This window comes from Cavia porcellus, unplaced genomic scaffold (genome assembly GCF_034190915.1).
Source record: "Cavia porcellus strain 051 isolate PalLab524CR breed Dunkin Hartley unplaced genomic scaffold, mCavPor4.1 scaffold_8, whole genome shotgun sequence".
NCBI lineage: Eukaryota > Metazoa > Chordata > Mammalia > Rodentia > Caviidae > Cavia > Cavia porcellus.
The window spans coordinates 95,775,742-95,791,374 of record NW_026947491.1 but is presented as its reverse complement, the minus strand read 5'-3'; the positions used below and the strand labels follow the sequence as shown (position 1 = coordinate 95,791,374).

The 15,633-nt window shown below is 45.3% G+C and overlaps 1 protein-coding gene across 7 annotated transcripts in view; it reads right to left on the bottom strand.

Moving 5' to 3' along the window:
- Hmgxb4 (HMG-box containing 4) overlaps nucleotides 1-15,633 on the bottom strand; it is a 32,680-nt gene that overhangs the window by 8,031 nt on the left and 9,016 nt on the right. For 2 of the 7 annotated variants that reach the window (XM_013143003.3, XM_063255558.1), the window contains exons 6-8: nucleotides 12,045-12,122; nucleotides 2,057-2,138; nucleotides 648-712 (exon numbers count right to left, since the gene is read on the bottom strand). In XM_013143003.3, the coding sequence (XP_012998457.1) occupies nucleotides 648-712; nucleotides 2,057-2,138; nucleotides 12,045-12,122 (225 nt within the window). Of the gene's footprint in view, nucleotides 1-647; nucleotides 713-2,056; nucleotides 2,139-2,281; nucleotides 7,113-11,953; nucleotides 12,123-15,633 lie in introns of those variants that run through there. The other 5 variants (XM_063255559.1, XM_063255560.1, XM_063255555.1 and 2 more) reach the window with 5 other exon arrangements.

The following is a 15,633-nucleotide window of genomic DNA, read 5'->3' as shown; positions in this document are numbered from 1 at the left end:
AGATGGGAGAGTGGAGTGGGCAGGTAAAGGCTGATGCTTGTAGGCCGAGGTTCCTGAGTTGGCTCTGGCCTATTGTAACTGACACTGAAGCCTAGAAAAATGAACAATTTCCCTCACTAATGGTCAGTCTCAGCACTAGCAGATCATGCTGTGGATGAGAAGGAAGTCACACTAAATGCCTGGCCGTCATTCAGGTGGGAAGTAACTACATGATTCCAACATGAACCTGTCACTGTCTTATTGGCTTCTTGGCCGCAGGGTCCACTACATGGCCATGGGTGAGGAGGATGGTGAGCGGTAGCCAGGCTGAGCACAGCCCTTGTGGACTGTGTGCATGCCATCTCCCTCAGCCCTCAGCTCTGAGCCCTGCTGACGCTCAGGTCCTGCAGAAGAGGCTGTGATGCTCTGCCCTCCTTTAACGCTTCATTCACTGCCCAAGTGAGGTCTCCTTTTGACTCAATGTAAAGTGTTTGGAAAAATGAGAAACCCTAGCAGGTAACTCAGCACTGGCACTACTGACGCCATGGCCTACTGCTCGGTCTCTTTCTTCACTGTTTCCATTGTTGTGAAGTTGCATGGTCTGCAGGAGAATCACACTCAAAAGGCAAAAAGCTATGAAAGGTATGTTTGTAGGAAAATGCCCTTACCAGTTTGTCTTTTTCTGGCAACTGCTTCCACACTTCAGCCAGTTTTTTACTGAGTTCCCCAAAATCTGGCATAAAAGAGTAAAAATCAAAACAAAGAACAGGCTTATTTAACAAAATAGAAGGAAGGTAGATAGGAGCAGAAATAGGAAAAAGGTTTTTTTGGGACAGAGTCTTGCTATGCAACCCAGGCTGGCCATGAACTCATAGTGATCCTCCTGCCTCAGCCTCCCATGTGCTGGGATGACAGGCGTGTACCACAAAGCCCAGTGGAAAAAGGCTTTTGCAGATCCAATCAAAAGGTTGCAGGATTCTTTCAGAAAACCAAACCAGACCCCTAACACTTTTCTTCTAATTTTCTATAGGAAATGGACGTTTTGGTGGTTAACAGGCTCAAATCCTCACACATTTTACTCGTAGGTTATATTCCTGCGGTGTCTTTTAACTTGACAAGGCCTCCCAAGTTAGATTAAGGATCATATTACACAGAATCTGATAAAATGGTATTAGGCTTTTACTAAACATCTTAATGGTTAGAGCCAAAGAACTTTCCCATGGCAGCCAGGAAGCAGCCCCAGACGTGCGATGTCATCCTTCCATCTGCGTACCAATCCATTCCTCTTCATTCCTGTCTCCTGTTATTTATTTTTATTTCATTTTTTTTGAGACAGGGACTCACTATGTAGCTCAGGCTGGCCTTAAACTCACTACATAGCCAGGCTGGCTCTGAACTCACTGCAATCCTCCTGCCTCAGTTTCCCAAGTGCTAGGATTGCAGGTGTGTAGCACCACACCCTGCGGCCTTGCTTTAGTGTCCTCAGCTGCACATCACAGCTGCCCATGGAGACCAGGGAAGGTGAGTGAGACACACACAGGTAAGGGGCTGTCCGAGGTCTGGGGGAAGAGTTCTCTCACCTCGCCAGACCACACGAGAAGAATGTGAGCAGTGCTATACAGGCCGTTGGTCTAACTGCACCTAAGGGCAATCTGCGAGAAAGCCAATGGCAGGACCTCAGAAGGCAGGACGCAGACACATACACATGTGCGCACACTTATATGTGAAGTGCAAAATATTTCATTTTTCACAGCTTCCCATTATTTTCAGTTTCATACATTCACAAGAGGACTTGTACCAGCACCAGTAGTACATGTAAGACTGTTCCACAGAGTGGTTTATATCACCAACGGGACAGTCACACATGATTACTGGCAGGAACATGTGAAGATACATGGGAAGCTCACTTCCTGGTATCAGCGAGGTGAAGGAAGGCAAAGTCTACAGTGACCTGCAGGTCAGAGGAGAGATGAGATCTGTGTGCCGACAGGGAAAGCGGCTGTGCTGATTGAGTCAGCTGTGGGCGCTGCCCCAGATACAGACAGAGAGGAAAGCCTGAGGGCCCAGCTCTGCTTACCTATTCCCGGATGGTCAGCCACGATGGTCACACGGTACTCTTTGCAGAACACCTGGTAGGCCGACATGTTCTTCTTTTTTGGCTAGTGCCATAGAGAATACAGAACAAGGCAAGACTTGATCAGAACCCAAGTTTAGTGAAGCTCAACACTTTTTCATCCACAAAGATAGTGTACTACTTCTCAGCCTTCTGAGACAGGGTAACGTCTTAACCCATGATACTTACCTCTCAGGGGCTCTACGTGTTGGGCTTCCCCGGTTGCTGCAGTGACCCACTCGTTACCTGGAAAGCCTTCATTCTGCTCATAGCATTCCTGTGTTAGGGTTTCTTTTAGGAATAAGTACATCTTCGACAATCAGGACCACAGCATTTCCTTGTAAACTTTGGGGCCAGAAATCCAAGAAGAGATCTACATCTTTTTTGTTTCTCTGGTACTTATTTCTAATCTGTTTTTGTCTTTTTGAGACATGGTTTTGCTATATATTTCAGGCTGGTCTTTTTTTAAGAACTGGGAGTTGAACCCAGGACCTCGTACTTGCTAAGCAGGCATCATGCCACTGAGCCACACCCCCGGCCTCCAGGCTGGTCATGAATTCTGTGTAGTCCAGGCTGGCCTTGAATACACAGAAATCCTCCTGCCTCAGCCTCCAGAGTGCTGCAATTACAGGTACATGCCACCATGCCCAGTTAAAAGTTTTCCTGACCCTACGTTTACTATATTTGTAGTTACCATTACTTTATTAACACATTTTCATGGCTTAAGGTAAGGACAGCTAAGTGAGGCCACTTCAACCTGTGCCCTGTCATGCGGGAACACATCTGTTCTTCACTGTATGACAGCAATTGCTGTGTGGTAGATTTTTTTGGTCTTTTTGAGACAGGTCTTGCTATGCAGTTCAGGCTGGTCTTGAAACTGCAACTATCCTCCTGCCTCAGCCTCCCAACTGCTGGAATTAAGGGGTGTGCCACCATGCCTGGCTAGTGGATGGGTTTTGAGAAACAGAATTCTCACTTCTAGTGATTTCAACAAGGAATATATAAAACAAGATATTACTATGCATTCTACTTCACAGCTCCCCACAGATGGAGGAAGACAAGTAAGGGTTTCTGCCACTAAGGGGATTAAATTAGTTATCTGGCCAAATCTTTCCTTTTTGAGAATAAGAAAAAGGACACTCCGAGATACTTCTGTTGTAATTTGCTGAGGGCCCCACAGCTCAGCTAAGTTTTCACACCAGGAAACCACACCCAAGTACCAACTCCCAGGGCTGCACAGTGGATTAGAAAGAAAACACGTCACTTTCTCCGAGTTACTGTGTAAAGACATGGCTGCTGCATTATTCTCATTCTCACTATGCTTTAGTGGGAGTGGGGATTGAACCCCCCACTCCCAGAGTCTTCACATCGAGCTACATCCCTAGCTCTTTTATGTTTTAATTTTTCTGTTGTTGAAAGGCTTCATGCTTTGAAACCAACTGGCCACAGGCCGATTTTATGACCCTAACCCAACGCGCAACACTGTGCTGGTCCCTAACTTCAGCGCTGCATCTTGTTTTGAACAAAACTTGATCCCACACTTTACTTCTCTAGGTTTTTTTTTTAAAAACCATAGCCTCCTTATAGCCCTGATTGGCTCTGAACTCTCCACCCTGGTGTCACCAGGGCCAGTTCCTGCCTGCTTCTGAATGTTTCCATGTTCTAAATGTTTTTTCTCGAAAAGCAAACATGGATGACTTGATGGTGGTTTGCACTTAAATTCTAAAAGAAATTCTGAAATCATTTTGAGGAACAGAAATATCCTAGCATACCTTTCAAGGTAATTGTACCAAATGAAGTAACACTTGGAAAATTGTGACAGGTCTGTTAAAAATGTAATTTTATGCTAATCTTTTAAAAATGGCTCAGTTTACCTGTATGCCAAATATGTACTAGCGTACAAGATGAAACAATAATTTGTGGAACTCTCGACCTTGAAATTTTTCTCTTACCACTAAATACTGAGTACGTTATTAAGAATATGGAATATGGGGGACTGGGGATTTAGCTCAGCAGCATAAGCGCCTGCCTTGTAAGCAGGCAGTCGTGAGTTCGATCCCTGGTACCGATAAAAACGAAAAGGACAAAAAAAAAAAGAATATGGAATATGGGGACTGGAGATTTAGCTCAGCGGCATAAACGCCTGCCTTGCAAGCAGGCAGTTGTGAGTTCGATCCCCGGTACCGTTAAAAAGAAAAAAAGACAAAAAAAAAAAAAAAAAAAAAGAATATGGAATATGAACAAAAGATACAGTAAATATTTAAAAAACCTTACTACAATAAAAAAATAAAAAAACACATTGCAACTGATCTCCTTCAAACTACTCCCTTTTTTTTGAGACAGTGTCTTGCTATGTAGTTCAGGCTGAGCTTGAAATTACTTCATATCCTGACTGGCCTTGAACTTGCAGTGATCCTCCTGCCTCAGTCTCCCAATGCTGAAATTACAGGTATGTGCCACCATGCCAGGCTCCCCCTTGATTTGAACATGCCTCATCATTTTCACCACCCTCTGAAGCAGTTCCAGAAGTGCTGAGTCTCTCTTTAGTTGTGCTGCTGTGGCTGCTTTGATGTCCTGAATCAACTAAAGATGTTGACAGCAATTTCTGTCAAATAAAAACATTACCGTGTCCTCATCCACTTGGATCTGGCTGTGTGATTCTAGCTCTTCTTCAAAGTCAAAATAACCACGGAAGGTAAATGTTTTCAATCAATTCAGGCCACTGAGGCAGCCACAAAACTGCAACTAAAGACACTCAGGAAACAGGACTCCAGAGCTGCTTCAGAAGGTGGCCAGATGATGCACGAGTGTTTAGAGGGAGGGGGAGGGTTCTGAGGGAGACTCTTGAATGGCAATGAATCTCTCACAGTGAGAAAAAAGGGCTTTAACATTCACTGCATTTTTGGTCCAACTTGGTAAGTACATGAGACACTTCGCAGCTCACTTGGCCTTATCACAAAACTTGCCAGCAAGGAGTTCATCAGTATTTTCTCCAATGTGATGCAACACTGTTTCAGATCAGTTATCCTACCTTAAGGCAACCTACAGCTGCTACCTACACTTACAAGTGTTCCTTTGTGGTACTAGTGGAACTGCAAGTCTTGGCCAGAATGCTAGGTCCAACGCCATGCAGTGAAGAAGGGAGCTCCTCCTACACCTCTCATGAAGGACTTTGAGTGGCCAGCACACAGGGTAGTGGGACAGCACATGGTTAAGAGTATGAGTTTGAGGTGCCGGTCTCACTCTCAGAAGCTGGAGAGTGTGAACTGTGGAAAACATGAAATGGAGGGTTCAAGACTACCATCTTGTCCTAGGTATCTTATAATAATTTTTGACCCAAAAAGGGATAACATCTCTGATACATGATATTCAAAGTATCTGATGGCAAAGAAGAAAAGCTGAAGTTATAGAAATTTCAAAGGCAAGAGAAAAAAGTAATTTATTAAAAGTACTCTACCACTCACTTACTCAATTACTGATTGAGTCTCTGCTCACTGGCAATATAGTGGGAACCCTAGACATGGATCTAACAGACAAGCCAGATGAAGATGACTTGTGGTAACAAGCAGTGCTAGCACAGGAATGGCCCTGGGTGCCCTGCGAAGGCAGCATCTCACCTATCAGGGCGGAACCCAAAGGACGTCTGACCTCAATGGAAGAAAGCAGAAGCCAGCAGGTGAGAGTGATGGGGAGGATTCTGGGCAGAGGGGCACGGCAGCCCTCAAAGAGGCAGGTGGTGTCCAGGACAGAGGCACAGCACAGGCTGCCCACGGGAAAGGTTATGCTGCAGGGCCACAGAGATGGCCTGGGAAAAACAAGGGCAGGACAGTGAGCAGCTGCTATCACACAGGGTAGGAGCTGAAGAAGAGCACAGATGGGGTAGGGAAGTAGCAGGTGCAATCTGAGAAATGTGCCAAGCACAGAGCCTGCGCCTCAGAGACCACCAAAGCTGAGAAGAATGCTGACTGCACTAGTGACTCGTTCTGCTAACAGCTTCATCTCCCTTTGCTTAGTTTCTCAATGGTGGGAGTTCATTAGAGTGTCTGCTCTGCTCTGGGTTGGACATAGGACTTAAGGGACAGGACAGCAGGTCCTGTGCTATTTCTGTGGTGGGCACAAAGAGTGCCCAGTGTTCTGCTGAGCCTTACATATAGGCAAGACTGGCAAGTAGAAAGGGTCCAGCCTGAAGATTAAACCATGCTACCATGCAGATGTAATCAGGTATCTAGTGAATTCAGTGAAAAGAGTATAATCCTGACAAGGTCTGACCTGGCCAGGTGGGCTGCTAGAAGAGACAGAATTCTGTTCTTGCAGGCACCATGAGACTTGCCTCTGAAAAGCCAAGGACAGCTGACCATGTATCGAACCATCCTGGGAGACAGACACCAGCTGGTTTCGGAGCTTGCTGCAGAGCTGCAGTCACCAAGGCAGTACGTGGCTGGCGAGGGACAGACACCGACAGACACCAACGGAGCAGCAGTGTCTACAGACAGACATGCATGGACACGGGCAGCTATGCTTTTTAAAAGGGCACAGCAGCATAGTGGAGAAGAGACACAGGGCATGTGCTCCTATTTCCCACCCTCCCCTCAAGAATGAAGAAAAGAGGAATCTGGACACGGACTTTGCTTCCTCTACAAAAATGAACTCAAATTGGATCACAGATTTAAATGTAAAATGCAAAATTAAAACTCCTGGAAGAAAATCCAGGTGACCTTGGGTTTGGTGATGATTTTTTGTGTCTTTTTTTTTTTTTTTTTGAGATGGGGCTTGCTTTGAGCTCTTCCTGCCTTACCCTTCTGAATGCTGGGATTACAAGTGTGTGCCCTTATGACTGCTTTGGTGATACTTTTTTAGGCATGATCCATGACAGAAAGGACTGGTCAGCGGGATTCATTAAAATTAAAAACTTCTGCTTTGGGGCTGGGGATTTAGCTCAGCGGCATGAGTGCCTGCCTTGCAAGCAGGCAGTCGTGAGTTCGATCCCTGGTACCGATAAAAACAAAAAAGACAAAAAAAAAAAAAAAACAAAAAAAAACTTCTGTTTTGGGAAAGCCATGCTTAAGACAATGAAAAGAAAATCTAGACTGGGAGAAAATATTTATCTAAGACAAAAAGATCCTGATAAAAGCACCAAAATCCAAAATATACGAAGAACTCTTAAAACTCAGCGGTAAAATTTGCTCTACAGAAGTTGTCTTAACAGTTTCCTGAAAAAATTTCGGATGAAACAGAAACCACATTTAAGCTAGAATCAGGAGAAAACCAAACCCCAAGAGACAAACCACAGCTTCTGACCTTGAACCTGGAGAAGAGGTCTCATGAACCTCTCCGATCCACCCGAGGCCCCGCCTTGCAGCTATCTTGGAGGAGCCTGAAGAAACTGAGAAGTTTCTGCATAGCTTTCTCAGCGTGCACAGCTCACGGACAAACGGGAGTCTTCTGTTTGTGAGTTAAGTAATTAAAGTCCGGACTCCACGCCAAGCCGCCACGCCGACGTCAAGTGCAGTGGAGGACAGCCACGCCTACTGCACATGTCCTGCTGGCCTTCGGGTGGCGCCCTCCGAGGGCTCCCAAAGGTGATGGTCTGCTCCCCGCATGCAGCGCACATGCTGACCCCCAACCCACCTGCCATGCAGACCTGAAGCTTCCACAGGAACACAGACAAGTGGTGGGTGGCAGCTGCCTAGCCAGAACCCGTCTCCAGGCTCCAAGCAGAGGCCATTGGCTCTGCGCTGGGCTTTCACGCAAGAAAACACCGCGTCCACGAGTCATAGCTGCAATGCAGACTGTGCTCTGGTCAGTGTTAGTATTTTGAAAACGTGAACCCATTTAGTAACAGCGATTATTTGCAACAAGCCTACATGCTAAATGTGGCCCTGGATGGTTTGGCAGCCAGTGTCTCCATTCCAATGTTCCACACGGTACACAATATCAAGCCACTTCAAAGAGTAACTTCTGAGCCACATGTGGTGGTGCACACCTATAATTCCACCACTTTGAGAAATTGAGAGAGGAGTGCAAATTAGTGAGATCCTGTCTCAAAAATAAATTTTTTTAAAAAGCTGGGCATGGTGGTACACACCTGTAATTCCGGCACTCCAGAGGCTGAGCCATTCCAAGTTTGAGACAGCCTACGCTACAAAGTGAGCTCAAGGCCAGCCTGAACTGCACAATGAGACCTTGTCTCAAAAGGAAAAACAACAAAAATCGCTCAATATGAAGACCTCGAACTTAATCCCCAGTTCCATAAAAAACCAAGCCAAGCTAAGCCAAAACAAAGGCAACTTCTTAATGGTCTTCATAAGTCTCACTTTTGAAGCATAGAACTCTGAGAACCTGATGAAAATCCCTCTTTATAACTAGTTTAAAATCCAATGTTTGAAGCATAAAACATCTGGTGCTAAAGGCACCACACAGCTTGTAAATCTTTAAAAAATTTAATTTTTCCCTCTTAAATAGGAAGTCCCTTTAGTCTCTAAGCTAAAAGCTGTCAATACCATTTAGGAGACACTGCTGCAAGAGCTTTACCCAGAGAAGATCTGTGAACTTTGTAGCTTCTGAAGAAACAGAGGTCCAGAGCCTCATCTCGGGAGGGCTGAACACAGACCCTCACTGCCTGCTGACCCTTTTCTGACCCAATCTGACTGAGATCCCAAATCTGAGCTAGCTGAGGCAAGGTTAACAAGGTTTCATATCAAAGTTCTTGCTTTAGCTATCTGAACAGAAATCCTTCTGCAGTGTTCATGATATACCTGCTATCTCTCACCATGGAACAGACCTGAACCCCTTCCTGCAGAGCAGGAGAGCACAGAGCCCAGTTCCTGCCTGCCACTGATGGGGGTCACTTCCCTTCCCTTGCTTCTGTCACACTCACACTCAGCAGTGATCTGAGACTGCAATGCCGTGGTGGTCAGCGAGTATGGGGCCAGGACCACACTAAGAGCTCCACACACAGAGACTTCCATGGGATTTCCCTCAGTGCCCCTACCCCACCCCGCCTTCTTCACTGGCTTCTGGCTGACAGACTTGTCGAGGCCCCAAAGGTCCTGCTTTCTAACGTCTCCCCTTCCTATCTTCTGTGTGCTCTTCTTTACCACCACTTAGCCCTCCACACCAGCCCCTGCTAATGCTTTCCAGCCTGACAGACCACAGCTGAGGAAAGTGGCCCTTCCTTATTCCTCTCCATACCCTCAGCAGTGCGCAGGACTGGCAAATCGGCACTGCGTGTGGGAAGAAGCCAGAGCGCACATGCACAGGACCCCCTCTGTCCATGGCCTCTATGTGAAGTCTCCACTTTAAAAGTAGAGAGCAGAAGGGTCACAGGGCTCTTCTATTGTCCATCATCAGTGATCATATAGCTCTCCAAAGAGCAACCAGCTAGGGGAAATAGCCTAGAACATCTGCTTTTGCTCCTTTCTGTTGTTTCCACCTAAGTGCCACCTAGCCAGATCCCTTAGAGGCCAGTGCTACTCAGCTGAATTAGACACATAATAATCTCCTTGCTGAGTCAATGTAACATGTGAAGTGACTGACCACAGAAGTTTCTTAAGAGTGTCTTCCTATGTGTTTATGCTTTGGAAAACTAGGTGTAAGAGCAGCCAACTGCCACGTGTGCCCTGGACTAAGCACATCATAGGTATCAGGAGTGTAACTGAAACAGTCCCACTGTACATGTTAGCCAACTGAAATGAGGAAGCATTTCAAGGGAACAGGGCCAGAATGTGGCAGGTTTAGGTTGGAACCCACCCACCGTGGAACTGAGGCCAAGCTTCCCACTGCTAACCTTTCTGTTCTAAGCCTCTCACTTTTTTTTTTTTTTTAAAGAGTCTCACTGTGCAGTTCAGGTGGGTCTTGAACTTGCTTATATAGCCCAAGCTGGCCTCCAACTCAATGATCCTTCTGCTTCAGCCTTCTGATTGCTGGGGTTATAGGCATGTACCATCACGCCTGGCAAGCCTTCCACTTCCCAACAGGACAGATTGCATATCTTGAGACCCTAATACCCTGAACTGGTTTTCTTTGATGCCAAATGTTTTTATCTTTGTTGTGGCATATTATGGCACTAGGTAATCATGTGGCATGTGATTACCAAGGAGAGAGGACAAACTTGGGATGAAGGAAACCTATACTGAAATTCTGGCTCTGCATCTTCTCAGCTTTTCCCTCTATCACACAGGGCTATGGACAGCTATCAGTTAGGCCTGAAAACCCAGCACAGAACAGGCACTCAGAGGTGGCTACCGACTCTCATCACATGTTGCTGCTACTCAGCCTGCTTTACCTGAGAGAAAGCCCAGAAGAGTCAACTTAGACCAGCTCATTCATTAGTGGGCCTGCTGCTGCCAGGCACTCTACCGCCTGGCCCTGCCATGGGTGGGCACAGCCTTGAAGGGTACACCATGAACTCTCACTGACTTAGGAAGACCACAAGTTACCTAGTTTGGCCATGTGACAAAAAGCATCCATTCCAAGGTGACGGTGGGAGATCAGAAAGATACTGTCATATGATTCTCTGAGAAAGCAGGACTCAAAACATACAAACCCCAGTAACAAAAACAAAGCAAAAATCCAGCCTGCAAATGAAGCTCACCAGGGAACTGCCTCCTTCCCAGTAGGTATCCCATTTCCCTTCTCTCCACCCTCACACCCCAAAGCAAGAGCCCTTGCCATTACCCCTACCTTCCCTGGCACAGCTGTAAAGTCATGGCTCTGCTGGCCTCACCAACAGGGGACTGGCGGCTCCTGGAACTGTCCTTCCCTACCACTCCATGTTTCTCCTGCAACACAACTGCTCCTTCTTCCCTCCCTGGGCCCCCAGTAGCAGTGTCCTAGAGCATTCTGCTCTAGGCTCACCCTCTTATCCAGTGACGTATTTCAACTACTGCACATGGACATCTAACTTTTAGTCCTAGTTCCAACTGTTCTGCTGAATTCCAGGTCTTAAACCTCCATGCTCTCTGGAGCATCCCATGGAGATGAGAGTGCATTCCTGCTCAATGCTGGGCAAAGTCCCTGAACCTGCCTAATTCTTGGTGCCTTTGTGGATTTTCACACAGTATTTGGTGTGGCTCTTGTCACTGCAGCTACTGGAAGCTCAGCTCTGTAAGGTCATGGCACTGCTCAAAGGAGTGCACAGGGGCTGCTGACACTGGGAATTACACTGAGGCACAGCTTAAAAGATCAGCGGTCTACCCTAACTTTCCATATCCTCAAGCCCTGGGGAGATGAACGGCACTCCACTCAGAGTGCCCTGGCAGGCTGCAGCCCAGAGCACTTCTACGCCTGTCACCTCTCTTAATCCTCAGCAGTTTGAGAAGGGAAGTCTGCTGACACCCTCAGCTCAGAGTTGGACAGGGATGCCACAGACCAGCGACATGAGCAGGACTTGGACCAACAGGTTGGCTCTACAGCCCACACCCTCAACTGCTCAGCTGCTCCCACCTCCTGCTGCAGGCACCTCCAAATCATCATCTTCTCCTGAATGGGCTCTTCTCCCTGTTTATTTATTCATTAGTTCTGCTCCTGCAGTCCAAAGTCAAAGGGCCCTCTAGGGTCTTTAGCATTTCCAGTCTCTGTTCATAGGGCCTGAGGGAACATTCTGCCTGAGGCTTCCTTTCTCAGCAGCCCTGCACCCCATTTTTAGAGTTCTTCATACTGAAGCAAAGCCCATGAAAGGCTACTTTTTCAAAGTTTCGTAGGAAATTTTTATGACCAGGTCAGGTTTTAAAAATGTGGGGAGCAGCTAAAGCTGGAGATGGATCACATGTGTGGGGCTAAAACAAGGCCAGCCCTGATGACACAAAGCACCCAAGGCGAGCCATGTACACAAGCTAGTCCAGCTCTGCAAACGAGACACACCTGAGGTGCACTAGGCAAACAAGTTGTTAGGCAGAGGGTTTTCAACAAATCAGTTCCTTGCCTCCCATCAGGAGAAAGGGCTCCATCTGACCTCAGCTTTCTGCATTGTGACTCCTGTCTCCATTTCTTCATTCTCCACCATCTGCCTCTGGGAAAATTGACAGCTGTGCTGGACATGGCAAAAAAAAATGGCAGTTACACTGCAAATAGCTATTGGATAAATAAATTATTAGACTTAGAGTAAGATTTTCAGATTTTTCAACAATGACAATTAAGTATTAATTTATACTACTGTTTTCACTATAAACTAAAACCTTAGCAGTGATAGCCCCATGGGGATCACCCATGGGGAAGACAAATGATTCCTGACCTCAAGGAGATGGCTATCTCCTGGGGCTCTGGGGGAATCTGATGGACTTGCTCATGTCTCTAGTGCCCCACATCCTGCTCAGTTTTCCCTAAGATCTCTCTGGGATCTGCTTCTCCATTTACATTCTCTCAGGATTCTGGGCCATCATGACCTCCTGTGTGTCTTCCTGTCTGTCACAAGTCTGAGCCATCTTGTGCAGCTCTGTTAAGTTATGCTTTGTATGAAATCCAAACTATGCTCATAACACATGAAGTACTCACAGCCAAGGGCTTCATTCTAGCATTCAAGATTCTGGACAATCTGTTCCCATGCTATCTTATCAATAGGATGTTTTTATCCTTATTCATTCATTGGACATATACTTAGAAAATGTTCTATCGGTCTGGAAGAACATGCCAGATAGCAGCAGCCTCGGAGGCTCTCTGAGAAACCGCACTTGAAATCCAGGAATCATGCTGGGCAGGAAGTCCTAGGCAAGGGGGTGATATTCTTTGCCAACCCAGGAATGAACTAAATTAAGAGAAACCAACTAGAAAATGCAATCCCGGTGATACAGCAGGAACAGATAAGGTCTCAGCACGGGAGCCGGACCTCGAGCCACTGGAAACTGCGATCTGAATTTCCTGCAGCCGCTGTTGCGTCCCGGTCGGCAGAGTGGGGAGAGAGGCGTGAAAACTCAAAGAGTGGGAAGCATTGAATGGAGTTGGGAGTGGGGCTGGCCAGGTGCCCTGCATTGACCTGCGGTGAGTGAGCTGATCAGGACCCTTCCATAGAGGAGGAGGCTTCAGCGGAGGACATACTTGGACTGGGCAGACTTCCCAGAACGTGATGCTGTAGTGACTTCAGTCACATATCCCCCTCTCAAGCAGGATTGGTGGGGAGTGCCTGGCCTGTGAGACGCCGCTGGCTGAGATCCGGTAGGCTAGCCCAACCCAGGTCCCAGTGCCTGGAGGTGCACCCTAGCAGTGAAGCCTTCGGTAGGTTGACCTGGAGGGGCAAGCCCAGCATAGACTTGTTCAGGTCTGTGTCTTCCTGGTGCACTGCGGTGGGTGGGAACACCTAGCCGGGGCAATTCAAACGGACTGTGGCCAACAAAGAAGGAAGCTGGGCCTCCTATGTACGCTTATATATAAGGAACAAAGAATATGGGAGAGGGAACAACAAAAAAGGGTCCTCGGCCCCCAATCCTGAGAAACATGCAATAACAGACACGGCACCAATAGACATAAAGCGCTATCTCCAGAGCCTCATAGACGAGTTCAGGAATGAAGTTATTAATGTCCTGAAGCAAGACAAAAGCAGAATAGTTAGAGAAATGCTAAGCACCACCCAAGAAAAAACAGATGATGGAATGGAAGAACAGAAAAAAAGGGGAGAATTGTTTGATGGAGAGAATAGAGAAAGCATAGAATACGTGAAGCAGGTTCAAAGAGATTACCAGGAAACTAAAAACTCTTATCAAAAACTGGCATAACAGCTTGAAAGAAACTAAGGATAGATTATCTGAACTGGAGGGCAGATTTGTAATATGGGAGCATGAAATGAAAAACTTCTTAAAAATAACAAAAAAACCAACAGCAACAATACAAAAGCTAGAAGATGATAAGAGGATCTATAACTTAAGAATTAAGAACATAAGAGAAGTGGGGACACGAACAAATGGACTACAAAAGCTATTCATAGAAATAATCCAAGAGAATTTCCCTAATTTAGCAAATGGTAAAGATACACAAATATATGAGGCATACAAGCCCTCAGCCACCTACAACCCAAACAGAGCTACACCCAGGCATATAATATTTCCAGAAATTCAATATAAGAACAGAATATTAAAAGCCATCAGAGACAAGAAACAGATCACTTACAAGGGAACACCCATCAGAATTACAGCAGACTTCTCAGCATAAACCATAAATCACGAAGAGCGTGGGGGGAAATAATTCAAGCTTTGAAAGATAATAACCTCCAGCCAAGATTGATATATCCTGCACAACTGTCCCTAGAAATTGATGGAAAAACAAGGTGCTTCCAGGATAAAGAGGAACTAGGGGGATTTGAAACCACCATTTCAACTCTACAGAGAATACTGCAGGATGGTCTAAAAAAGGAAAATACCAAGATTCCAGAAATAGTGGCAGAGAGGCCACAATGAATGGAGCAGAAAACGAAATGAAGAAGACAAACTGACAACAAACGACAGAAAAAGAACTCAACAGAAATGAGACAGAGAAGATCGGATGGTAGGGACAGCTATTTTGGAGAAAACAAGACATCATAATAGCTAGTGCTGATTTACTATCATCTTGTTTTGAAGTTCCATCAAACTTGTATTCTTCTGTCTCCATCATCTTAAAAGGTTGTATCTTATTGGATTTTATTATATATGATAATATAAGCAAAAACTTTTAAAGACAAGGAGATTATACAGAAACCATTGTTCATTTTCTGTTAATTGGTCCTAAATATCCTGTAATAATGTCATTCTCTTGAATGGTTTTATAGTGTCTTGATATGTTTGGTGCTACAGTATACAAAGTTATACTCAAAGATTTTAAGGAAAAAGACACTATGGTAACTATTTTTATGTCAGGACATCTTGTGGTGAAACACTATTTTGCTCAAATGGTTGATTTGACCTGCGCTGTTCTGTTGTTATGCCCTCTTTTATCTCCATCCCCTTTTTTTGAATTATTTACTTTTTTCTTTTTATTTTTTTAATTAAGGGAAAAATAAAAAATAGCAGGATACATTATAGTAACCTACTTTGATTTCCTATTAACTTGATTTGAAATCCTGTATTGCCCTCACCATCTTGTTTTGACTGATTTTCCTCTATTCTGCTTTGCTTGATAGTACCAAGTTCGAAAGTATAGGCATAACTGTGAAGACAATAAGAATCATTATGATGCCCATTCCGGTTGACTATTATTTTTAAAATCCTGTAATGTCTCCAATGCTTTGGTTTTATTCTTTACTGTTTAGTTCAATTTTATTATAACTGCCAATTCTTCTTAAAATAGCAAGAGGCAGTATGGTCACCATTGTTGATTACCTTATATTTTGTTTTTACATTATCTATTATATCCATCATTTTGATTTGACTGACTCTGTTCTGATATGTCGCATTTGGTTTTACTCTCTTCAAAAAAAGTAGGGCCTGGGGATTTAGCTCAGCAGCATAAGCGCTTGCCTTGTAAGCAGGCAGTCATGAGTTCGATCCCCAGTACTGATAAAAAGGAAAAAGACAAAAAAAAAAAAAAAAAAGTAATAAGAACTGTGGGAGTAATAAAACCCAAAATGTGTAATTGTC